Source organism: Octopus bimaculoides, chromosome 8, assembly GCF_046866305.1.
Source record: "Octopus bimaculoides isolate indiv1 chromosome 8, ASM4686630v1, whole genome shotgun sequence".
Taxonomy (NCBI): Eukaryota; Metazoa; Mollusca; class Cephalopoda; order Octopoda; family Octopodidae; genus Octopus; species Octopus bimaculoides.
Window position 1 is genome coordinate 31,723,140 of NC_142935.1, and position 26,761 is coordinate 31,749,900.

The window sequence follows — 26,761 nt, forward strand, 5'->3', positions numbered from 1 at the left end:
CACTTCGAGCCTGACAGCAGATCCAATATTCTTAATATTATTATTGTTATTATTTCCAAAAATTGTTTTGTATGGCCAACAAGTAGAGAGATTCTGTGATTAAAGGAAGACCCATCCATAGGAATCACTAGAATGCCTACACAAAGTTATTGCCTAGATCAACCTGAGTGAATTGTAACTTGCAATCAACAGACATATTTGTTCAATCCCATGCTAAGTCAAAAATCATCAATGTCCCCATTGCGACTTGATAACAAAATCCATTCCTGGACTCAAGTTACATTGGCACATCCATTCTAAATAGATGCAGCTTCTTTTATTTATTATTCCTTTTTGTTTTAAATCCTTTCCTTCAAACACTCATACATCGAAATTGACGGGAGTAACCGTCAGTATCATTAGTTAATATGTTTACATTTAACCAATTAACTGATCACTTGTTTGGTCAATGAATCAAACAATTTATCAAAGTCCTTTTGTTGCCATTTGCGATCTCAGTGACCTGCATTCTCCACTCATATATCTGCATCAACTCTGACTTTGTTTTTATTGTTGGCATCATGACCCTCCCAACATAGAACAAAATTTGTTTCCACACATGAGTTCACATCTAGAATCTTGCAAACCAAAATATAAAACCAAACCCCCAAAAAATAAATAAATAAAACAAAATGATTTCTTAGTTTGGAAATTTCTCTAAATTGTGTATTGAATGACTTTTAAAATTTAATTATTGTTAGGAAAAAGATGAGAGTTCAGATGATGAGGAGAAAGAGGAAACAACTGGTCCGGACTTTAACTACATCCTCGGTCTACCCCTGTGGTGTTTAACCAAAGAAAAGAAAGAAGAATATATCCGTCAACGAGAAGCCAAGGTAAATTGATTCTTAATTTCTGACTTTATCCCATCAATTGAGGCGGGGGGGGGGGCACTTATTGGATTATCACCCTTTACATTCTCTTGGATTTGGTTTTTAATTTCATTATTTTACACAAGATGCAGGCATGGGTGAGTGGGAGGGTAATAAGTTTGCTTCCCAACCACATAGTTTCAAGATCAGTTCCACTTTGTGGCACCTTGGGCAAGTGTCTTCTGGTATAGCCCCAGGCTACCAAAGCCTTGCGAGTGGATTTGGTAGACAGAAACTGAAAGAAATCTATCAGTGAAATACCTGTTTGTGCTGATCCTGATTCTTGTTCAGGGCCTGCATACCTATGACAGGAATGGTGGGGCCTCAGTGTTTGAAACAGAGTGAATTCTGCTAAAGTTACCTAAAAGCTAGGCAGAGACGGGAAACCAGTCAATAGAAGACTGCTCCAATCTGATCTGGCAAGGTTTCTACAACTGGATGCCCTTCCTAACGCCAACCACTCCAAGAGCGTAGTGGGTGCTTTTTACGTGCTACCAGCATGAGGGTCAGTCAGACAGTTCTGGAATCGACCATGCTTGAATGGTTCTTTTTACACCACTGAAGATAGAAATTTTATTAGATTTAAAACACAATTTTAAACTTACTAATTTTACTATGTTTTATATTTCAAGAAGGGATATATACAATGCATGTTATCTTTATTTTGTTACATATCTTTTCAATAAAGAATTTTATGCCCTGAGGCATGCTTTTACAATCCATGCAGAACATTTGATCAGAAACCCATGCTATCAGAGATCAATTTGTAATTAGTGGAACAATTCATTAAGAGTGCACCATGTTATCCTGGGTCAGTTATGAATGAATCAGTGATAAATTTGGCTAGATCTTATATGAATTCCATGTTATTCCAGTTAAATTGTTTTTTTTTTTGTTTTTTTTTTGGTGATGTATTTACTGATAAATTCTGCTTCAGTTGCATATTTTCACAAACTCTTAATATTTTGCATGTGCATTTGGTCTCTGTTTCCACCTTCATTATAATAACAAGTATTGTTATTAACACTTTATTTGTTAGTGTCAGTATTATAAAGTTGAGTTTAACTTTGTGTGTTTTTATTCAAAGGCTGACGAACTTGAACGTTTGCGGCGCAAAAGGCCAGAAGACATTTACCGAAATGATTTGGATGTCCTTCTAACTGAGCTAGATGTGAGTTGGTTTTGTCATTGAACAAGTTTCAAATATTTTCTAAGCAACGATCACCTTTTTTTGGTATTTTTCTTTATAAAATTCACCTTTCATGTTTTCTATATTTAACCAATTGTGAAGATGTGTGGCTTCGTGGTTCGAGTATTTTGGCTCACAATTCTAAGGTCATGAGTTCAATTCCCAGCAGTACATTGTGTCCTTGAGCAAGACACTTTATTTCACGTTGCTCCAGTCCACTCAGCTGGCAAAAATAAGTTGTACCTGTAATTCAAAGGGAGCCAGCCTTGTCACATTCTGTATCACTTTGAATCTCTCTAAGAACTACATTAAGTGTACACAAATCTGTGGAGTACTCAGCCACTAGCATTTTAATTTCACGAGTTGCCTGTTCATTGATTCGGTCAACTGGAACCCTCATCGTCATACCTGACTGAGTGCCATTTATTTTATTACTGCATATGACGCGGCCATGGCTATGCAGTTAAGAAGTATTGTGGATTGTTTATGTGTATGGATGAGGATGGGGGGGGGGGGTGGCGATCATATTAATTCTTGTAGTTGATTGCTGCCTCACTTTATGGACCCTTTAAGGATGAGAGGCCTTGACCTTGTTGCAATTTGAACTGAGAACATAAAGAGCTAGAATAAGAAACTGCAAGATATTTTGCCTGATGCTCAAATAATTCTTCTAATTGATTGTTCTGGAGTAAATACATAATAAATGAAAGATAAAGTTCATATAGTTTGTGAACCAATGTATTTCATTGTAAACAAGTTGGAATTTAAACAAAAATATTGTGGGTGGGTGAGTTGGGAATAAAACTTGAGAAAGTCTTGACATATTGACAGGCATTTGGCATAGTGGTCAAGAGCATGGGCTACTAACCCCAAGATTCCGAGTTTGATTCCAGGCAGTGACCTGAATGATAATAATAATAATAATAATAATAATAATAATAATAATAATAATACCACCACCAACAACATCGAAAAATACCTTAGGAATGAGAACCCAGGTTTGAAATTTCCCCATGACACCTGATGCAGGCTGGAGGGTATATCAGCCGAAACGTGTTAATGACAAACGATGAGGACAAATATCCGTCAAATGTAAATAATGTACATAATTCCTCATCTCTTAAATATAGAATTATATTGTTGTTATTTGGTTTTCTTTTACGTAGCAATTTGAAGAACAAGTGCGGGAAGACGAGAAAGTAGATATCATCAAAACCCAGAAGACTTCAAAGGGTCGTGTAAAACAAAAGAAGATTACACTCGAGGAGACTCTTCCCTCTCCTGTTGGTCGACGTATTCAGCCTGTCATTGATCATGCTACCAAAGTGAAGGCTGAGAAAGAAGTAGCTTCTAAGAAGCGACAACAAGTAAGCGTTGATTCTTACGCGTCTTTTTGGCATTTTAGGGTAGTTGTTTGAGGCCAGTTTGAACTTATTTGGGGCCGGATTGGCCAGTTTAAATGCTAAAGGATTAAGCTTACCCTCCCCAAGTTTGTGTGAATGTTCCCCTACGTCAGTATTTCTCAACTATTTTTTTACCCATGGACTTCTTTGATTCCTGTTTTTAGCTAGTGGACCCCTGTAGCCATTTGCTGTGTAAAAATCCTGTCATACTTTTATATTTAAATATTATTAGGAATTGGAAAAAAAAAAAAATTGTTAAACTATTTTATGTATTGAAGAAACAAAATCTTATATGGACCCCAAGGGTCATATAGACCTCAGTTTAGAACCACTGATCTATTAGAGTTGCTTTGAACTATGATATGAAATATTTTGCTTTAAGGTAGAAAAGAAGAGTGAATCAAAACGACTATCAAAGAAATGACCATATTTTTCAAAAACACATTTTACTTCAATTTTCTTTCTTTTATTTTTACAGATCAGAAAGGAAATGAAAGAAGAAATTGGTGATGAAAATTCACAAGAACCTAAAAGCCTCATTGAACGCCTTGGAGAACTTAAGCCAGGTGAGTTGACATTTTCCAAAATCTCTTTTCCTTTTTTTTTTTTAAACTCATCAAGAAAAGCTAAAAGTTTACATTTGTCTTCATTTTTTTCTTTAAATCAAAAAATAAAATTTTTTTGAAACCAAAACTATTTTAGTTTAGAATTTGCCATTCTGTGTAATACATGCTTCATCCTTTTGCGTCCTCTTAACTCAAAATTCTTTCCATACCAGTTGGTCCTTTCCATTTTTTAGGATGGTAGAATGTGATTGTAGGGAGATTTGGTTGCTAGGTTTAGTAAGTCAAGAGATTACGTGGCAGCTTCTGATAACATGGTTTTTTTTTCTTAAATTTCATAGCAAAGAAACCCCGACAGCCACGGGTACCGAAAGCTTCATCAGGATCTCCGAAAGGCAAAAAGGGTAAAGGAGTGAAAAAGAAGAAGCCATGGGAATCTGATGAATCTGATGCTGGTTCCATCAGTAGTTTGTCAGATGTGGAAGCTGCAGATCTTTCAGCTTCAAGAGAAAGAATTCCAAGACGTGCTGCCGGTGAGTGCTGCCACTTATTTATTATTGTTCAATATTTTCTCTTTATTTTGTCTTCCCAGATTTCTCTGTTTTCTATTTCATTTTAATATATTTATTTTCTCTTCTTTAGAATTAAATTTTAAAATAATTTCTTCCTATTTTTCCCTTTTTAGTATTTCCTATATATTTTTCTTAATTCGTTTTTGGTTTCTGTTTTTAGTTTTGTCATTCCTTTTCTTCACCCCAAATACATCGTTTCTCTGTTGAGCTTCCTGTTAGTCTTAAATCCTTTTATTCTTATAAATTTCCTTTGAATTCACTATAATCGTCTTGTTTTCTTCTGATCTATGATAGTCAGTCCTTTAAGCTTTCTGACAACATCTTTTGAGTTTGTAGGCCCCTTCTTTTTCTTTTCTGTAGTCCCTTACACTACAATGGCTTCAAGCCTTGTTTGGGACAAAATCCTTGAAACAAACTAAAAAAAAAAAAAAAAAACCAAGATTTAATTACTTATAACGAGCTCTCAAGAATTTCTGTCGTCATTCCACCCTCTCACTTAAATTTCTTATCTCTCTTGTTTCTCTTTTCCTTTTCTGTTACTTTCTTTTCATCATTTGCTTCTTTATTTCACTCCACCTTTCTCTTCCTCTCTCTTCTCGCTGTCCCTTTCAATTTTCCCTATTTTTAATTGCTCTCTTTCTTCAGGTTTCTTAGTCTCTTCTTCATCTATTCCCCGTCTCTTACATTGCCTATATTTTAGTTTATTCTTTATATATGTAAAGGTCTTGTTTTAATAACTTCAGAGGATATTCAAAATGAAGCCGGTTGCTCAGAAGCTTCTTGTTGATGCTAAATGCCTATTTTTCCATCCTGTATCCGTATTATCCATTTGACCATTTGTCTGCTGATAACTTATTGACTGCTAGGGATCATTCTGTAAGGGTTCAGTATTCTTTTCTACTTTAAGCACAAGGCCTGAAATTTTTGGGGAGGGGGCCCAGTCGTTTAGATTGACTCCAGTATGCAACTGGTACTTAATTTATTGACCCTGAAAGGATGAAAGGCAAAGTTGACCTCTGTGGAATTTGAACTCAGAATGTAAAGACAGATGAAATACCGCTAAGCATTTTGACTGGCATGCTAACGTTTCTGCCAGATCGCTGCCTTATATAAGGCAAATGAACTATATCCAGTCCAAAATTCTATCTGTTTTGTGTTCAGGTTGGCCAGATTTGACCTCTCACACCAACCCTACAATGTCTTTCTAAAAATAAACAATCACATCATCAACATCTCAAAGCTATGAGATAAAGTATGATTCATTCAAACCAACGTGAATAAATAAGTATCACATTTGACAGAAAAATTTGGATACTAAAGGGTTTTTGCAGTTTCTTACATTTTTATTGCTGATAGTTTGTGATTTTTAAGAAAAAAAATTCATATATTATGAAATATTTGATTTGTGTCTTTTTTTCTTCTTTTCTTAAATATAGCTCAAGCAATTAAATATAATTTTGGTGATGATGATGATGAAGAAGAATATTATCCCGTACTCCATGAAAACCAGGCAGATGATTCCCCACCAGCTGATGTTTGCAATAACATGAATACGGGGGCAGAAGAAAATGATGTAGATGACGATGATGATGATTTTTTTGCTCCTAAAAAAGAGTAAGTTCAAAAAGTCAAACAAGTCCATTCGTTGAAGTAGTTGTATGCTGTCAACTTAATGTGACAGTCCCCTGAAGGGAATAATACTACTGTTGGTTAGACCTAGGAAGTTGCACCGCTTCCTGTCGGCCTTGACACATTTCCTGTGTCCTTATGTTTACAAGGGGGAGACAGGAAATGTGTCAAGGCCGACAGGAAGCGGTGCAGCTTCCTAGGTCTAACCAACAGTAGTATTATTCCCTTCAGGAGACTGTCACATTAAGTTGACAGCATACAACTACTTCATCGTATCACTACTGCATAAATCTCTCTGAGAGATTTAGAAATGTATTATTTCTGAAGTTCATTCGTGTTATTTTGACAAAATCATAATTTTAGAATTGGTAAAATTTGAAGAAAGATAAAAATTTTGGACATTTAAGAATATATATTCATAATTCATTTTAATAATTTTTTGTCAACCTTTAATGGGTTAAGTCATCCTTAAATGAGATAACCCTATGATTTCTTTAAAATTCAATAATATCTCCAGATAGTTTCTAACTTGGACAAGTATCTTTATATGTCTGTGTGTGTATGTGTGTACCCTTGTCTAGACATCACGTGATGGTTGTAAATGAGCATTATCTTCATATGAGTGAGGCTGTTTCCTTTCCCGCTTTCTTTGCAAATCATGTCTCGCTTTGGGAAAAATATTACCCTGCTTGGATGTTGATGGGGGTTGGTGACAGGAAGGGCATCTCAGCTGTAGAAATCTGCCTCAACACACTGAGCCATGCTTGGATGGAAAAGTGCACATTGAAATGATGATGAGGCTTGTAATCCAGCCAAATAATGATCCCCATCTAATCAGTTTGACAACATACTGTGAATGTTTCCATGTTTGCAAACTGTCACTCAGCTTAAGTTGTTGAAAAGAATTACTGTGGAATGTAATGGTGGACAAAAAGTATTGTTTCTACTCTAGGCACAAGGCCTGAAATTTTTTGGGGAAGGAGCCAGTTGATTAGATCGACCCCAGTACACAACTGGTACTTAATTTATTGACCCCGAAAGGATGAAAGGCAAAGTTGACCTCAACAGAATTTGAACTCAGAATGTAGCGGCAGATGAAATACCGCTAAGCATTTAGCCTAGCGTGTTAACGTTTCTGCCAACTCACTGCCTTGGTGGACAAAATGTATTGACAAATGTGTGTTTATATGAGTTTTGGGCCACATTCAAATATAATGGATTTCAATGAAGAATGAGAAGTAGACAAGTGCAATGTAGATGTAGGTGAATTCCCAACACCAAGTGACAGGGTAAGATTTCTCGGTTAGAAAAAAGAATATTTCACTCTGACTGTAACCATGAAATTTATGCTAATATTGGCCTAATAAGCCACCGCAGGACCTACGATGAGTAAAGCTTCTAATCTGGTCAGAGACCTGAAAGATGAATGTCAGGTGAAAGTCCCTGATATACTCTTTTACTTGTTTCAGTCATTTGACTGCGGCCATGCTGGAGCACCGCCTTTAGTTGAACAAATCAACCCCAGGACTTATTCTTTGTAAGTCTAGTATTTATTCTATCGGTCTCTTTTGCCGAACTGCTAAGTTACGAGGACGTAAACACACAAGCATCGGTTGTCAAGCGAAGTTGGGGGGACAAACACAAACACACACACACACAATAGGTTTCTTTCAGTTTCAGTCTACCATTTCCATTCACAGGGCTTCAGTTGGTCTGAGGCTACAGTAGAAGATACTTGCCCACGGTGCTACGCAGTGGGACTGAACCCAGAACCCTGTGTTTGGGCAGCAAACTTCTTACCATGCAAGCACATCTGCACCATTGGTAGATTTTTTTTGTTTTTTAACGATCCTTGAAACGTTTGTTTCTTTTGCAGTGCAAAGAAGCCCACTTCTCCTGCGAAGCCCACTTCTCCTGCGAAGCCCACTTCTCCTGCGAAGCCCACTTCCCCTGCAAAGGCAGCCAGCCCCAAGTTTGACGATGATGATTCTTCTGAGGATGAAAATGCCGACTTGTTTAGCCGAGTCAGTGAACAAAACAAGAAAGCTCGAGACGACGCTGTCTTTGGGATATCAACTACACTTATAAAACCATCAATTAAAACCACAATTCCCAAAGAACCTATGAAAAGTGAGTGCTTTTGGCTTTCTTTATAAATTTCTGATTATGATATTATATCTTGTAGTAAAAATTGTTTGCCAACATAACATGGCAGTCCTGGTTTAGGACGAATGTTGCTGAAATTAAACCCCAGGAGACATCGTCTCCCGCTGGCTATACGACACGATCTGTGTCCTTATATTTTCGAACAATATAAGGACACAGATTGTGTCATATAGCTACCTGGAGGCGATGTCTCCTGGGACTAAATTTTAGTAACATGTTATGTTGGCAAACAATCTTTACTTCAAAGTACTGTTGCTGAATATCTCATGTTATGAGATTTAAAAATAGTAATTTTCTAATTTATAAATCAGTGACTAGTTGTCACTTTGAAAACTATATATTTCGAACGGGAATTTGGTAGCGCCACCTCTAGCTGAGCAATTATTCTGTTGAAGGGAAATAACCCAGAAATCGCGATACACAGATATTGTTTTGAGCTGAGCTGGGGTGTTAGATTCCCTTGTTCAAAAATATAAGGACACGAATCATGTCATATAGCCAGCTGGAGACGATGTCTCCTGGGGCTAAATTACAGCAACATTCGTCCTAAACCAGGACTGCCATGTTATGTTGGCAAACAATCTTTACTACAAAGTACTGTTGCTGAATATCTCTCGTTGTGAGATTTAAAAATAGTAATTTTCTAACGATATATCTTGTCACATCTAAAAATAAAATCTTTTTTTTTTTTTTTCTTGTCTGCAATCCTGTTTGTTTTTCATTTTATTTTGCAATGTTGTGCCTCAAGACATCAGCAGTCTTCAGCCTTCATGCAAATCTATCAAAACTTCCCAGTTGTGGGCTTCACAAATTTCTCATTTCTTGGATCAGTTGCTTTCTATCAGAGCATATCATTGAAGCATACCTTGATGGAGTTCTTTCTTCCCTGTACTTAACCGATCCTGGTGTCCTGCTGAGCTCGGTTCTCTTCCTGCATCTCTTTCTTACTCGCTGCCTCATGCAACACTGCCCACTCGTATTCAGATGGCACAAACCATCTCTAGTTACTAGACATCATCTACACACCACATACCAAACCTGTATTGATTTCATGAATAGAGTCCTTGAAAGTATCCTTCAGTGGGGTCAAACCAACCTTGTTTCTTTTTCACAACTAACAAACTCAAGCAACACTCATATGAAGAACCATTCACTCCCTCTAATATGAGTGGTACTCAGTTCAAGTCCTCACAGTCGGTTCAAACAAATTCTGGGCCTCACTATCATCAAGGCTCTCTCATAGAAAAAATGCACCCTCTGTGTAACTAAGACTGCATCCCAAAGGCTAACCCTACTCTTTAGGGCCAGAAGTTATTTCAGCCCCTGACAGCTGTTGACACAAGCCTGTAATGAGGTCCATAAACTCCTTAAACTTCCAGTTATTTTATGCTCCTTTATTGATATTTATTTACATGCATGCTTAATAAATGTTCCTCAGAATAATTGACTTCAATTGTCAAATATTGTTTTTGTTTGAATTTAAATATAATATTAGTCCACCTTCTATTTACAGGCACCATCACTTACCATTTATCTAGCGACGATGAGGATAAAGAACTCGACTTTGTACCTGAAGAACCTCTGAAGAAAGCAGTAAAGAAAAAGGCTCCCAAAAAAGAAAAGACAACAGAAAAATCCGGTAAATAAGAGTTTATATATCTTTTGTGATTCCGTGTGACGGAGGGAAGGCAAATAAAACTGAACATCGTGAGACTTTAGCTTAGAAGGGATGTATTTTGCATCGCCATTAAGAGTAGTGATGATGGAAATCTCTACATGGTTGTGTACCAATGAGGGATTCTTTGTGTATTTACTAAATCTGCTTAAGGGGGGAATTCCCCTCCTCTTTTTTTCTTCTTTTTGCTTTTGCACATATTTGCTAGAGTAACTGTTCTTCTATCCAGAAATCCAACTCAACATAGTCTCAGTAGCAAGTAATGCCTTTCTGTCCTCTTTCGACCCAACTCTGTGGGTGCCATGTTATTTCTGCTCCGAAGCCATTATTTGCCTGCAATGAAGTGACTCTATTGACATTTAACTGACCATATCCAGCCCGAATATTCTACCTGTTTTATGTTCAAATGAACCAGATCTGGCTTGTCACACGTGTCCTGCAATGTCATTCTGAAATAAACCACCACATATGAGGTAATAGACGATTCATTGAAAACAATGTGAAGGTATAAAACATTACATTTGTCAGAGCAACCTGAATGCTAAATGGTTCAGCCAGCTGTGTCAGTTAATAAAAAAAAAAAGCTCTCCCCCTCACACGATAACATTTCAATAGTTTTATCATTATTTTATGATCTATTTGCACTACTATTTATTGAACACCAATTCTCTACATTTTGGTAATGCTTCAAGTGAACTACAACATGTTTCTCTTTGGGAATGTTCTTCCATTGCTGTTGGATAGCCTCATTTTATCTGGAGTAACCACTTTTTGCCCATTGACTCCTTTGCTTGCTATTTTAACTCAGGTGGACCCTCATAGACAAACAATGTCTAAAAGAAACCTTATATATTTATAATTAAATACCTCTTATATGGGCCCCACTTAAGAACCACTGCTTTCTAGCAAATAATTATTACCTTCAAATATCGTCATGATGTGTGTTTCTTCCCTATTAACAGCTTGTTTGCTATTCTGCTGATGTGTGTGCATACGTATATGTGCTTTTTCTGTTTAAGTTTTGTGAGATGATTCCTATCTGCTTGTGAATTAACTCCACCATAACAACGCTTTTTCCTTGTTTAATTGTGTGCAACCACTATGTTGACTTAATTTAGACCGCAAAGAACGTGAAATCTTTAGAGCTTTTAGACGAAGTGTTTCACAAAGCGAACCAAGTCAATCCAGCAAATCCAAGCCTCCAAAAACAACTCCTGGTACTTCTTATTTTTGTTACTGTTGGTTAACGTTCACTAAAACTTTTTCTTAGTTAGCTTGTTTAATTACTGACTAAATTCCTGATAACTAATTCCAGAGCTGAATTTTAATTTTCGATTGGATTTTCAATTCGTTTTCGTTTACTAATGCATTTGGAAACAAGCGTATTACCATTTCAGTTTGTTCTTGACTAGGAATGTAAGTTTGCATGCTTAGCCAGAGAAAACGGTTTGAAAGTTACAGCAATGTATCCTGCCTGAAACATTGTAATAGAGTTATAAGCCTGGTATACTTTAAGCCCAGAACATTTACTAGTTAAGACCATGTAGTGAAGATCGTATGTCATCTAGGCAAAGTACTACAGCCATGTTGTCATTTTGGCAAATAAAAATACATAATAAATAGTTTAAAAACTATTTTCTTAGCCGTTTTCCTATAACTACTGGCTGTCCTACTTAAAGCTAATCTTTCGGTGGCTCATTGGAGTGAACAGAGAGTTACAGCCCTTGCTGGAGCAATGTACAATGGCTGTCATAAGATTGAAACTTTTATGTGACCAGCTGGAGCAATCAGCATAACCTCACAGACAACTCATTACATTCAATAGCACTCGCACTTTTAGTTTCTCCACTGAAACAATCTCCCCTTCATTGTACTGCTGTCTGAAACCTATTCGTTCCATCCAGCTGTAAAAACTGCCAAAACAGAGACTGAAGTCTGGTGCAGTCTTCTGCCTGGTCAGATCCTGTCAAACCGTCCAACCCATGCCAGCATGGAAAGGCAGATGTTAAACGATGTTGATGATGACAATGCTCATTTACGACCATAACATGATGTCCAGGCAAGGGTACACACAGACACACAATTATCCATAGTGATCTATTTACACACACACACACACACATTATGCTTCTAGCTTTCATCCGTCAAGTGCACTCAGTAGGACATGGGTAGCTAGGATGTATATAACAACGAGGGCCTCTTTAGCAAGTAGGACCTTTATAAGAAGGTCACTGGGACCTGTATAACAACTGCATCAGCCTCTGCACATTTCCCAGCTAACACTACTAACAATTATTTGGATTTAGTTGTATTGAACTCTTTGTTAATTATCCTATTCATTATTTCATAATAAGCAATTACTTCTTTTCTGGGTATACTAATTACCACTTCAATAAATGCAAGTCATGTTTTCCTTACTCATTTTCTGTACCAATCACTGACTCCTTGTTTTCTATTCTGTTGTATTCTATTCAGCTTGTTTTCTATTCTGATGGTGTGTGTGCTTATGTGTGCTTTTTCTTTTTAAAGTTTTGTGAGATGATTCCTATCTGCTTGTGAATTAACTTCACTTTAACAATGCTTTTTCCTTGTTTGATTGTCTGCAAAAACTATGTTGACTTAATTTAGGCCGAAACCAACCTGTAATCTTTAGTGCTTTCAAAAGAACAGTTTCAGAAGATAAACCAAGTCAAACCAGCAAATCCAAGCCTTCAAAAACAACTTATGGTACTTCTTATTTTTGTTGCCGTTGGTTAACGTTCACTAAAACTGTTCTATATTTTAGAGATGACGAATTATGTCCATTATTTACATTTGATGGATATTTGTCTTCATCTTGTCTGTCTTTAACACAGTGTTTCAGCTGATATACCCTCCAGCCATCATCAGGTGTCTTGGGGAAATTTCGAACTTAGGTTCTCATCCCTCAGGTATTTTTCAATGTTATTATTATTATAATTATTAGTATTATTATTCAGTTCAGTGCCTGGAATCGAATTTGTAATCCTGGGGTTAGTAGGACACGCTTTTAACCAGTATGCCATAGGCCTGGGTGTATGGCATTGTGGGTAAGAGTGCGGTCTACTAATCCCAAGATTGCGAGTTTGATTCCAGGCAGTGACCTAAAAACAAAAAAGGAAAGTTCGAGCAAGGTTGTTGCCATTGCCGCTGGACTGGCTCCTGTGCAGGTGGCACATAAAAAAACACCATTTGAGCGTGGCCGTTGCCAGTACCGCCTGACTGGCCCTCGTGCCGGTGGCATGTAAAAGCACTCACTACTCTCTTGGAGTGGTTTTCGTTAGGAAGGGCATCCATCTGTAGAAACTCTGCCAGATCAGATTGGAACCTGGTGCAGCCAATCTGTTCGCCAGTCCTCAGTCAAATCGTCCAACCCATACCAGCATGGAAAGTGGACGTTATTGAAAAATACCTTAGGAATGAGAACCCAGGATCGAAATTTCCCCAAGACACCTGATGAAGGCTGGAAGGTATATCAGCCGAGACGTTGTGTTAACAACAAACAAGATGAGGACAAATATCATCAAATGTAAATAATGTAAATAATGCTTACTAAAACTTTTTCAAAGTTAGCTTGTTTAATTACTGACTAAATTCCTGATAACTAATTTCAGAGCTGAATTTTAATTTCCGATTGGATTTTCAATTCGTTTTCGTTTACTAATGCATTTGGAAACAAGCGTATTACCATTTCAGTTTGTTCTTGACTAGGAATGTAAGTTTGCATGCTTAGCCAGAGAAAACGGTTTGAAAGTTACAGCAATGTATCCTGCCTGAAACATTGTAATAGAGTTATAAGCCTGGTATACTTTAGCCCAGAACATTTACTAGTTAAGACCATGTAGTGAAAATCGTATGTCATCTAAGCAAAGTACTACAGCCATGTTGTCATTTTGGCAAATAAAAATACATAATAAATAGTTTGAAAACTGTTTTCTTAGCCGTTTTCCTGTAACTACTGGATACTTTTTGTTGAAGCAATGATTGTTAAAGCTGGTTGTCCTACTTACAGCTAATCTTTCGGTGGCTCTTTGGAGTGAACAGAGAGTTACAGTCCTTGCTGGAGCAATGCACAATGGCTGTCATAAGATTGAAACTTTTATGCAACCAGCTGGAGCAATCAGCATAACCTCACAGACAACTCATTACATTCAATAGCACTCGCACTTTTAGTTTCTCCACTGAAACAATCTCCCCTTCATTGTACTGCTGTCTGAAACCTATTCGTTCCATCCAGCTGTAAAAACTGCCAAAACAGAGACTGAAGTCTGGTGCAGTCTTCTGCCTGGTCAGATCCTGTCAAACCGTCCAACCCATGCCAGCATGGAAAGGCAGATGTTAAACGATGTTGATGATGACAATGCTCATTTACGACCATAACATGATGTCCAGGCAAGGGTACACACAGACACACAATTATCCATAGTGATCTATTTACACACACACACACACACACACACACACACACACACACACACATTGTGCTTCTAGCTTTCATCCGTCAAGTGCACTCAGTAGGACATGGGTAGCTAGGATGTATATAAGAAGGGCCCATGTACGACCTCTAGAACAAGGTCACTGGGACCTGTATAACAACTGTATATTTCTTGGCTAACATTACTAACAACTATTTGGATTTAGTTGAATTAAACTCTTTGTTAATTAACCTAATCATTATTTCATAATAAGCAGTTACTTCTTTTCTGGGTATACTAATTACCACTTCAATACATGTAAGTCATGTTTTCCTTACTTGTTTTCTGTACCAATCACTGACTCCTTGTTTTCTATTCTGATGGTGTGTATGCATATATGTGCTTTTTCTGTTTAAGTTTTCCTATCTGCTTGTGAATTAACTTCACCTTAACAATGCTTATTCCTTGTTTGATTGTCTGCAAAAACTATGTTGACTTAATTTAGGCCGAAACCAACCTACAATCCTTAGTGCTTTCAAAAGAACAGTTTCAGAAGATGAACCAAATCAAACCAGCAAATCCAAGCCTTCAAAAACAACTTATGGTACTTCTTATTTTTGTTACTGTTGGTTAACGTTCACTAAAACTTTTTCTTAGTTAGCTTGTTTAATTACTGACTAAATTCCTGATAACTAATCCCAGAGCTGAATTTTAATTTCCGATTGGATTTTCAATTCGTTTTCGTTTACTAATGCATTTGGAAACAAGCGTATTACCATTTCAGTTTGTTCTTGACTAGGAATGTAAGTTTGCATGCTTAGCCAGAGAAAACGGTTTGAAAGTTACAGCAATGTATCCTGCCTGAAACATTGTAATAGAGTTATAAGCCTGGTATACTTTAGCCCAGAACATTTACTAGTTAAGACCATGTAGTGAAAATCGTATGTCATCTAGGCAAAGTACTACAGCCATGTTGTCATTTTGGCAAATAAAAATACATAATAAATAGTTTAAAAACTATTTTCTTAGCCGTTTTCCTATAACTACTGGCTGTCCTACTTACAGCTAATCTTTCGGTGGCTCATTGGAGTGAACAGAGAGTTACAGCCCTTGCTGGAGCAATGCACAATGGCTGTCATAAGATTGAAACTTTTATGCGACCAGCTGGAGCAATCAGCATAACCTCACAGACAACTCATTACATTCAATAGCACTCAAACATCTAGCTAACACTACTAACAATTATTTGGATTTAGTTGTATTAAACTCTTTGTTAATTAACCTAATCATTATTTCATAATAAGCAATTACTTCTTTTTCTGGGCATACTAATTACCAGTTCAATGGTATCTACACTTAAGTCATCTTTTCCTTTTATGGTTAAATCGTTTATCAGATTCCAGCTTTGTCTTTTGCTATCCATACACCAGGTTCATTGCAGCATGGTCTCTCCATTCTTCTTAGAATGTAATTAGAGACTCAATGTACCCTGGGTGGTGGTTAGAAAAATACAGCATTTGTCTGGTGTTTCGTCAGTTATGACACAAATGTCATGCGTCATCATAATAATGTTTTATTCCAGAACGAGTGTTTTTCATTTTTCCAGCTGTTATCGTTCTTATTGCAGTGTTTTGTTGGTCCTTTTTAGTGAAGGATGAAAATTTTGTACTAAAATTTAAAAGGGAGTCAGAGGTGCAACTTATACAGAAGTCATCATCATCATCGTTTAACATCTGTTTTTCATCCTGGCATGGGTTGGACAGTTTGACAGGTTTAGAGATCCAGCGGCTGCACCAGGCTCCAATCTGATCCGGCAATGTTTCTACAGCTGGATGCCCTTCCTAATGCCAACCACTCTGAGAGTGTAGTGGGTGCTGTTTTTACATGCCACTGGCACAGGAGTCAGTCAGTTGGACCTGGCATTGATCACATTCGGATAGTGTTTTTTATGTGCCACTAGCATGGGGCTCAGTCAAGTGGCACTGGCATCGGCCACATTTGGATGATGCTTTTTATGTGCCACCAGCATGGAGGCCAGTCTGTGGGGTACTGGCATCAGTCACAATAAGATGGTGCTTTTTACATGCCGCAGGCACAGGGGACAGTCAGGCGGACCTGGCATCGATCATGTTCGGATAGTGCTTTTTAAATGCCACCGGCATGGTGGGTATTCAGGTGGGTACTGGCATTGGCCACGTTCAGATGGTGCTTTTTACGTGCCACCAGCAAATATAGTAAATGTGAATATCTCTGTCCTGTTGGAATAAATGTGTCTTTGTCTTTGAATTTTAAATGTTTTCAGGAATTTCATTGATGAAGTTAAAGAGATTTTATTGATTTCTTTATTGTTATTGTCCATTTTCTAGAAAAACCTGTTAAAAAGAGAAAAACCAAAAAGAAGGAAGACAGTGATTCCGACAGTGGTTTTGTCCCTAAGAAACCCAAAGTAACTAAAGTCAAGAAAGTAAGTATTTTGTCATTTCTCTCTCCATTTGTATCTTCCTCATATTGCCATAATTTCCATAACAGCTACTACAGGAGATCATTATTTCTTAACGAACATTGATTATTCTCATAATTTCATTCTAATTTGAATTGTTTTTATTGCCATTTCTGTACGATGATAGGATTGTCTGTGAAGTTCTGATACTGTATCATTGAAGTACTTGCTTAACCCTTTAGTATTTAACCCTTTCCATACCAACCCACCTGAAACCAGCTCTGGCTCTGTAGTACAATTGTCTTGTTTTCATCAGTTCTGAATTAAAATCTTCCACCAAACCTTAGTCACAATTTATGTTCCTAACACTAACTTAATAATGATAACTAAGTTAGTTTACTAAATTCTTTGTTATATTTAAAGTAATTGAAAGAAACACAGAGCATCTCAGAATAAATACAGTAACGAAAGGGTTAAAATTGGAGAGAGAATAAAGTGGGCCTTAACGATAATGATGATATCTATCTATCTATCTATCTATATATATGTTGTTGACTAACACGTTTGTTTTTTTTTTTTTTTTTGTTTTCAGGTTGCGCCAAAGCCCGATGAAGAAGAATTTGAGGAAGAAGTGCACAAACTCAATGACATACAGGCTCGTACCACAACTGGTCGTTCCCGAGCGCCTGTCAAATATTTTGAGGAGGATGAATCTGAAGAAGAGTTTTACTAGTTCTATTTTCTGGTTCCATTAATTTAGACATTGCTCAGATACCTTTCCATTAACGAACTGGCATCACTTTATTTTAAACATTTCAAATTCGTGTTCACTTATTTTCAAATGTTTATTTTTCATTTTTATCATATATATATATTGTATTATTTTATTAGTTGAGTTTTTTTTTTAACTTATTTCGTGAATTTTATTTTATTTTTTAAAAAAAAGAAACAAAACAAAGCCTTTTTTTTTTTTTTAAATATTTCCTTCAGATTTCATAATAAAAGATTTTAGGAACTTCTCCCATCCCATAACAACTCCATCCCTTGTTAGGTTTCATTCATCTTGTTAATTCTCTCCATGACTTCATCTTCTTTTTATCTTTATAACAACTTTCCACCAGTCTTCTTCCACTTACCTTTCTCACAAAAGCCGTGTTTGTTCAGTTCAAGTCAGGCTTTTGAACTGAGGTGGTCGGAGGTATAAAACATCCAGATATTCATTCCATTTCTGTCTCATCTTCATTAATTTTACTGCAGCGATTGTGAACCACTGACCCAACCACACACAAAACAACCATCCTTGTCAGGTGATATTGCTCTATTCTGGCGTGGCTGTCTGTCTGTCTGTCTGTTTCTTTGCATGGAAAGCTGTTAAATTCTTGTACTTACCAATTTCCATAACTTATTCCTTTCACTCAATGCTGTCATATTTCTTATCTCATTCGCAAGAAATGGTCTAATGTTGGCATTGAAGACTCAAACAAAAAATGGAAAGAAAAAAAAAAGAAGGGGTCATTTGGCAATCTCAACATGTTTTCCCTTTGACAATGGACTGCGTGTGTAAAGTGAATGGTGTATGTGATGCAGAGATTGGATTGTGAGTTTCTGTCCTTGTCTGTTGTTTGTTTAAATGCCTGCAGTATTAAGGGAGGAAGGAGAACACTACTTTCTTTTCTTTTCTTTCTCTCTATCTCTCTCCCTCTCTCCCTTCTCTTCTCTTGGTTCTCAGATTAATGAAAAAAAAGCATCGATGGTTCTTACTACCATCCACATTGCATACAAACAGAGTTGGACTGAAGGTGTTGCTGTGACAGCAATCAAGTGGAGTGTGCAGCAGTGCATAAATGTGATTGTAAATGATGTGCCATGTCTGAAGGAGTGAATGTCTGTTGGCACACCACCACAATTTCCGTGGTTGGATCATGTGGGTTACTGTTACAATTTTCAGCAGGACTTCTATATATCAGTCACCAAATCACCCTGAGTCTAAGGGATTTGGCCAACGAACCTCAGTGTTTTAAATAAATCTCCACATATTTACACACATGTTGTTGTTGTTCTTCTTTATTTATTTTTTTTTTTTTCCCTCAACACATACAGATGTTTGTCGACGAAGTGCTTTTGGTATTCATCATCATCATCGTTTAACGTCTGCTTTCCATGTTAGCATGGGTTGGACGATTTGACTGCAAGCCAGAAGGCTGCACCAGGCTCCAATCTGATCTGGCACAGTTTCTACAGCTGGATGTCCTTCCTAATGCCAACCACTCTGAGAGTGTAGTGGGTGCTTTTACTTGCCACCGGCACAAGGGCCAGTCACACGGTACTGGCAATGGCCATGCTCAAAGTGGTGTTTTTTATGTGCCACCTGCACGGGAGCCAGTCCAGTGGCACTGGCAACGACCTCACTTGAATGATTTTCTAACGTGCCACCAGCACAAGTGCTAGAAGGCAACGCTGGTAATGGTTACGCTCAAATGGTGCTATTTAAGGGCCACTAGCATGGAAGCCAGACAGCTGCTCTGGCAATGAACACACTCAGACAGTGCTGTTAGTGCTCCACTGGCGCGGTGCCAGTTATTGAGTATGGTTCAATTACGATTTCACTTGCCCGAACAGGTCTTTGCAAGCAGAGTTTTATCTCTAGAGATAGAAAAAAAAAAAAAATGAAAAATTTTAGTAAGACCCCTTAATGCAGGCCCTGGGTAGGATTGAACCCTGCCCAGGATGTTCAATGTGGCTGTCTAATTATGTCTCTACCCACGAGACCACCAAGACATCCAACATTAATGTAGTAAATTAAGAGATATTTAACTCTATCATAACTAAAGATAAAAAAACAAAAACTATCTCATCACAGCTGTAGCTCAGTAATTAATCCCAAATTTGGGGACCTGTTTAGATGCCTTTGTAGGTAAGGACATTGATTAGTAAGTAGGGATTTAATGCACTGGGAGAGGGTTTCAATCTGTAACTCTCCCAAGGAATTACAAGAGCAGTGGAGTGCGGAGAGTTAATATTTCTGCTGGGAAACCAATTTCCAGGTGCTGAACTTCTCTTGTGAAAGCCTGGGGCCTTGTGATTAGGGCAGTGTTTCTCAATCAGAGTTCACACGATCCTTGCGGGACCATATAAGATTTTGTTGCTTAAATTTATGCGGGATAAATTGGTAATACTTTTGCAATGCACAAAATGTTTTTATACAGTTAATAATAACATTTAATTATAAAAGTGAAATAGGATTGTGTTTTTTTATTTTTCATTTCAAACACCAAATGGCTTTGAAGATCCAGTAGAGTAAAGTATGAAATCAGAAGGGATCTTTAGGCATAAAACGGTCAAGAACCACTGGGTAAGGTTATGCCACTCATGGTAGCAAGATCGTGGTTTCAGTTCCTGGAGCAGGTGGTGTGTTTTGTCCTTGTGCAAAGCATGTTGCTCCAGTCGACCTTGACTGAATGAATAACCCTGCTATGGACTACTATATCAATCAAAAGCAATGTTGTGGCCTGAAAGCTGTGGAAACCAGGTGACCAACCCTATGAGTCTTAGGGCTTGAGGACTAATGTTCTCAGGCTGGTGATGATGGTGGAACTTCACAAAGACTGGTTGAAGGGTTGATAGAACTTGACAAGTGATGAAATGAAACAAGTCTGTTGTTCATAGCACTTCAATCTACACAACTAAACAAATACCATGAAGGGGCAACTTACTGCAAGCAACAGCGAGGACTTGGGTTCTGGTTAAGATACAGTACAGAGCTGATTTTGTTTAATGGTTATGGGCAAGTTAATGCTAACCTAATCAATATATTGAGCATGATAAAGTAATTAGAAACATCTTCCATTACAGCTCCAAGTTGACCTCACATGGATTTGTGTATTTATGTATACAGTAATCCTTCGCCATATCGTAGTTTATTATTTTAAGCTTACATTGATTCCTCCGTGGTGTTGTTTTGCATTTATAGTAAAATAAATATATGCAATCACGGAGATGTACTTGCATAGTAAGTGGCTTGATCTGAGATCGTGTGCTGAAACAAAAACAATTGCAGCATGGAAGGTGTTTATAAGCCATTTAAAATACACACACAAAAACCATTGGATTCATCATCATCATCATCGTTTAACGTCCGCTTTCCATGCTAGCATGGGTTGGACGATTTGACTGAGGACTGGTGAAACCGGATGGCAACACCACGCTTCAATCTAATTTGGCAGAGTTTCTACAGCTGGATGCTCTTCCTAACGCCAACCACTCAGAGAGTGTAGTGGGTGCTTTTACGTGTCACCTGCACGAAGGCCAGTCAGGCGGTACTGGCAACAGCCACGCTCGAAATAGTGTCTTTTATGTGCCACCTGCACAAAAGCCAGTCCAGGGGCACTGGCAACGATCTCGCAGCCCAGGGGCACCAGCAACGATCATGCTCGAAAATCCCAGAACCCCACACAAGAGCCAGTTCAGGGGCACCGGCAAATCTCGTTCGAAGAAATTTCATGTGTCACCAGCACAAGAGCCAGTCCAGAGGCACTGGCAACGATCTCGCTCGATAAACCCCATGTGTCACCCGCACAAGAGCCAGCCCAGGGGTACCGGAAACGATCCCGCTCGGAAGATTTCATGTGTCGCCCGCACATGAGCCAGTCCAGGGGCACTGGCAATGAACCCGCTCAAACATTTCATGTGTCACCCGCACAAGAGTCAGTCCAGGGGCACCGGCAACGATCTCGCTCGAAAGATATCGTGTCGCCCGCACATGAGCCAGTCCAGGGGCTCTGGCACGATCCCGCTCGAAAGATTTCATGTGTCGCCCGCACATGAGCCAGTCCAGGGGCACTGGCTACGATCCCGCTCGAAAGATTTATGTGTCGCCCGCACATGAGCCAGTCCAGGGGCACTGGCAACGATCCCGCTTGAACGATTTCATGTGTCACCCGCACATTAGCCAGTCCAGGGGCACCGGCAACGATCACGCTCGAAAAACCTCATGTGTCACTCGCACAAGAGCCAGTCCAGGGGCACTGGCAACGATCTCGCACAACAGATATCATGTGTCACCCGCACATGAGCCAGTCCGGGGGCACCGGCAACGATATCGCTCGAAAAACCTCATGTGTCACCCGCACAAAAGCCGGCCCAGGGGCACCGGCAACAATCTCGCTCGAAAGACTTCATGTGTTGCCCACACATGAGCAGCCCAGGGGCACCGGCAACGATCCCGCTCGAAACATTTCATGTGTCACCCGCACATGAGCCAGTCCAGGGGCACTGGCATCGATCCCGCTCGAAAGATTTCATGTGTCGCCCGCACATGAGCCAGTCCAGGGACACTGGCAACGATCCCGCTCGAACGATTTCATGTGTCGCCCGCACATGAGCCAGTCCGGGGGCACCGGCAACGACTTCGCTCGAAAAACCTCATGTGTCATCTGCAAGCCGGCCCAGGGGCACTGGCAACGATCTCGCACAAAAGATATCATGTGTCGCCCGCACATGAGCCAGTCTAGGGGCACTGGCAACGATCCCGCTCGAAAGATTTCATGTGTCGCCCGCACATGAGCCAGTCCGGGGGCACCGGCAACGATCTCGGTCGAAAAACTTCATGTGTCACCCGCACAAGAGCCGGGCCAGGGGTACCGGCAACGATCTCGCTCGAAACATTTCATGTGTCACCCGCACATGAGCCAGTCCAGGGCAACGATCTCGCTCAAAAAAAAAAAAAAAAAAAACCTCATGTGTCACCCGCACATGAGCAGCCCAGGGGCACCGGCATCGATCCCGCTCGAAAGATTTCATGTGTCGCCCGCACATGAGCCAGTCCAGGGGCACTGGCATCGATCCCGCTCGAAACATTTCATGTGTCACACGCACAAGAGCCAGTCCAGGGGCACTGGCATCGATCCCGCTCGAAACATTTCATGTGTCGCCCGCACATGAGCCAGTCCAGGGGCACTGGCATCGATCCCGCTCGAAACATTTCATGTGTCACCCGCACATGAGCCAGTCCAGGGCAACGATCTCGCTCAAAAAAAAACAAAAAAAACCTCATGTGTCACCCGCACATGAGCAGCCCAGGGGCACCGGCAACGATCCCGCTCGAAAGATTTCATGTGTCACACGCACAAGAGCCAGTCCAGGGGCACTGGCAACGATCTCGCTCGAAAAACCTCATGTGTCACCCGCACAAGAGCCGGCCCAGGGGTACCGGCAACGATCTCGCTCGAAAGACTTCATGTGTCGCCCGCACATGGCCCAGCCCAGGGGCACCGGCATCGATCCCGCTCGAAAGATTTCATGTGTCGCCCGCACATGAGCCAGTCCAGGGTCACTGGCATCGATCCCGCTCGAAACATTTCATGTGTCACCCGCACATGAGCAGCCCAGGGGCACTGGCATCGATCCCGCTCGAAACATTTCATGTGTCACACGCACAAGAGCCAGTCCAGGGGCACTGGCAACGATCTCGCTCGAAAGATATTATGTGTCGCCCGCACATGAGCCAGTCCAGGGGCACTGGCAACGATCCCGCTCGAAAGATTTCATGTGTCACCCGCACATGAGCCAGTCCAGGGGCACCGGCAACGATCTCGCTTGAAAAAAAAAAAAAAAAAACCTCATGTGTCACCCGCACAAGAGTCAGTCCAGGGGCACTGGCAGCGAACCTGCTCGAAAAAATTTCATGTGTCACCCACACATGAGCCAGTCCAGGGGCACCGGCAACGACCTCGCTCGACAAACGTCATGTGTCATCCGCAAGCCGGCCCAGGGGCACCGGCAACGATCTCGCTCGAAAGATTTCATGTGTCGCCCTCACATGAGCCAGTCCAGGGGCACTGGCAACGATCACGCTCGAAAGATTTCATGTGTCGCCCGCACATGAGCCAGTCCGGGGACACCGGCAACGACCTCGCTCGAAAAACCTCATGTGTTATCTGCAAGCCGGCCCAGGGGCACCGGCAACGATCTCGCTCGAAAGACTTCATGTGTCGCCTGCACATGAGTCAGCCCAGGGGCACCGGCATCGATCCCGCTCGAAAGATTTCATGTGTCGCCCACACATGAGCCAGTCCAGGGTCACTGGCATCGATCCCGCTCGAAACATTTCATGTATCACCCGCACATGAGCAGCCCAGGGGCACCGGCATCGATCCCGCTCGAAAGATTTCATGTGTCTCCCGCACATGAGCCAGTCCATGGGCACTGGCAACGAACCCGCTCGAAAGATTTCATGTGTCGCCCGCACATGAGCCAGTCCGGGGGCACCGGCAACGACCTTGCTCGAAAAACCTCATGTGTCATCCGCAAGCCGGCCCAGAGGCACTGGCAACGATCTCGCACAAAAGATATCATGTGTCGCCCGCACATGAGCCAGTCCGAGGGCACCGGCAATGATCTCGCTCGAAAAACCTCATGTGTCACCCGCACAAGAGCCGGCCCAGGGGCACCGGCAACGATCTAGCTCGAATGACTTCATGTGTCGCCTGCACATGAGCCAGCCCAGGGGCACCGGCATCGATCCTGCTCGAATGATTTCATGTGTCGCCCGCACATGAGCCAGTCCAGGGGCACTGGCATCGATCCCACTCGAAACATTTCATGTGTCGCCCGCACATGAGCCAGTCCAGGGGCACTGGCATCGATCCCGCTCAAAACATTTCATGTGTCACCCGCACATGAGCCAGTCCAGGGCAACGATCCCGCTCGAAAGATTTCATGTGTCGCCCGCACATGAGCCAGTCCGGGGGCACCGGCAACAACCTCGCTCGAAAAACCTCATGTGTCATCCGCAAGCCGGCCCAGGGGCACCGGCAATGATCTCGCTCGAAAGATTTCATGCGTCTCCCGCACATGAGCCAGTCCATGGGCACTGGCAACGAACCCGCTCGAAAGATTTCATGTGTCGCCCGCACATGAGCCAGTCCGGGGGCACCGGCAACGACCTTGCTCGAAAAACCTCATGTGTCATCCGCAAGCTGGCCCAGAGGCACTGGCAACGATCTCGCACAAAAGATATCATGTGTCGCCCGCACATGAGCCAGTCCAGGGGCACTGGCAACGATCCCGCTCGAAAGATTTCATGTGTCGCCTGCACATGAGCCAGTCCGAGGGCACCGGCAATGATCTCGCTCGAAAAACCTCATGTGTCGCCCGCACATGAGCCAGTCCGGGGGCACCGGCAACAACCTTGCTCGAAAAACCTCATGTGTCATCCGCAAGCTGGCCCAGAGGCACTGGCAACGATCTCGCACAAAAGATATCATGTGTCGCCCGCACATGAGCCAGTCCAGGGGCACTGGCAACGATCCCGCTCGAAAGATTTCATGCGTCGCGTGCACATGAGCCAGTCCGAGGGCACCGGCAATGATCTCGCTCGAAAAACCTCATGTGTCACCCGCACAAGAGCCGGCCCAGGGGCACCGGCAACGATCTCGCTCGAAAGACTTCATGTGTCGCCTGCACATGAGCCAGCCCAGGGGCACCGGCATCGATCCCGCTCGAATGATTTCATGTGTCGCCCGCACATGAGCCAGTCCAGGGGCACTGGCATCGATCCCACTCGAAACATTTCATGTGTCGCCCGCACATGAGCCAGTCCAGGGGCACTGGTATCGATCCCGCTCGAAACATTTCATGTGTCACCCGCACATGAGCCAGTCCAGGGCAACGATCTCGCTCAAAAAAAAAAAAAAAAAAACCTCATGTGTCACCCGCACATGAGCAGCCCAGGGGCACCGGCATCGATCCCGCTCGAAAGATTTCATGTGTCGCCCGCACATGAGCCAGTCCAGGGGCACTGGCATCGATCCCGCTCGAAACATTTCATGTGTCACACGCACAAGAGCCAGTCCAGGGGCACTGGCAACGATCTCGCTTGAAAGATATCATGTGTTGCCCTCACATGAGCCAGTCCAGGGGCACTGGCATCGATCCCGCTCGAAAGATTTCATGTGTCTCCCGCACATGAGCCAGTCCATGGGCACTGGCAACGATCCCGCTCGAAAGATTTCATGTGTCGCCCGCACATGAGCCAGTCCAGGGGCACTGACATCGATCCCGCTCGAAAGATTTCATGTGTCTCCTGCACATGAGCCAGTCCATGGGCACTGGCAACGATCCCGCTCGAAAGATCTCATGTGTCGCCCGCACATGAGCCAGTCGAGGGGCACTGACATCGATCCCGCTCGAAAGATTTCATGTGTCTCCCGCACATGAGCCAGTCCATGGGCACTGGCAACGATCCCGCTCGAAAGATCTCATGTGTCGCCCGCACATGAGCCAGTCCGAGGGCACGGGCAACGACCTTGCTCGAAAAACCTCATGTGTCATCCGCAAGCCGGCCCAGTGGCACTGGCAACGATCTCGCACAAAAGATATCATGTGTCGCCTGCACATGAGCCAGCCCAGGGGCACCGGCATCGATCCCGCTTGAAAGATTTCATGTGTCGCCCGCACATGAGCCAGTCCACGAGCACTGGAATCGATCCCGCTCGAAGCATTTCATGTGTCGCCCGCACAAGAGCCAGTCCAGGGGCACTGGCAACGATCCCGCTCGAAAGATTTCATGTGTCACCCGCACATGAGCCAGTCCAGGACAACGATCTCACTCAAAAAAAAAAAAAACTCGTGTCACCCGCACAAGAGCCAGTCCAGGGGCACTGGCAACGATCTCGCATGAAAGATATCATGTGTCGCCTGCACATGAGCCAGTCCAGGGGCACTGGCATCGATCCCGCTCGAAACATTTCATGTGTCACCCGCACATGAGCCAGTCCAGGG

At 41.6% G+C, this 26,761-nt stretch overlaps 1 protein-coding gene across 12 annotated transcripts in view; it reads left to right on the forward strand.

Moving 5' to 3' along the window:
* LOC106883641 (DNA topoisomerase 2-alpha) overlaps positions 1-19,027 on the forward strand; it is a 77,823-nt gene extending 58,796 nt beyond the window's left edge. For 2 of the 12 annotated variants that reach the window (XM_089356309.1, XM_089356310.1), the window contains exons 23-35: positions 741-875; positions 1,999-2,082; positions 3,267-3,467; positions 3,982-4,069; positions 4,408-4,599; positions 6,075-6,252; positions 8,144-8,397; positions 9,947-10,072; positions 11,227-11,325; positions 12,737-12,835; positions 15,047-15,145; positions 16,908-17,005; positions 17,574-19,027. In XM_089356309.1, the coding sequence (XP_089212435.1) occupies positions 741-875; positions 1,999-2,082; positions 3,267-3,467; positions 3,982-4,069; positions 4,408-4,599; positions 6,075-6,252; positions 8,144-8,397; positions 9,947-10,072; positions 11,227-11,325; positions 12,737-12,835; positions 15,047-15,145; positions 16,908-17,005; positions 17,574-17,714 (1,794 nt within the window). In that variant the 3' untranslated portion in view covers positions 17,715-19,027. The remainder of the gene's footprint in view (positions 1-740; positions 876-1,998; positions 2,083-3,266; positions 3,468-3,981; positions 4,070-4,407; positions 4,600-6,074; positions 6,253-8,143; positions 8,398-9,946; positions 10,073-11,226; positions 11,326-12,736; positions 12,836-15,046; positions 15,146-16,907; positions 17,006-17,573) is intronic. The other 10 variants (XM_089356312.1, XM_089356315.1, XM_089356317.1 and 7 more) reach the window with 6 other exon arrangements.
* The last annotated feature ends 7,734 nt before the right edge of the window (positions 19,028-26,761 follow it).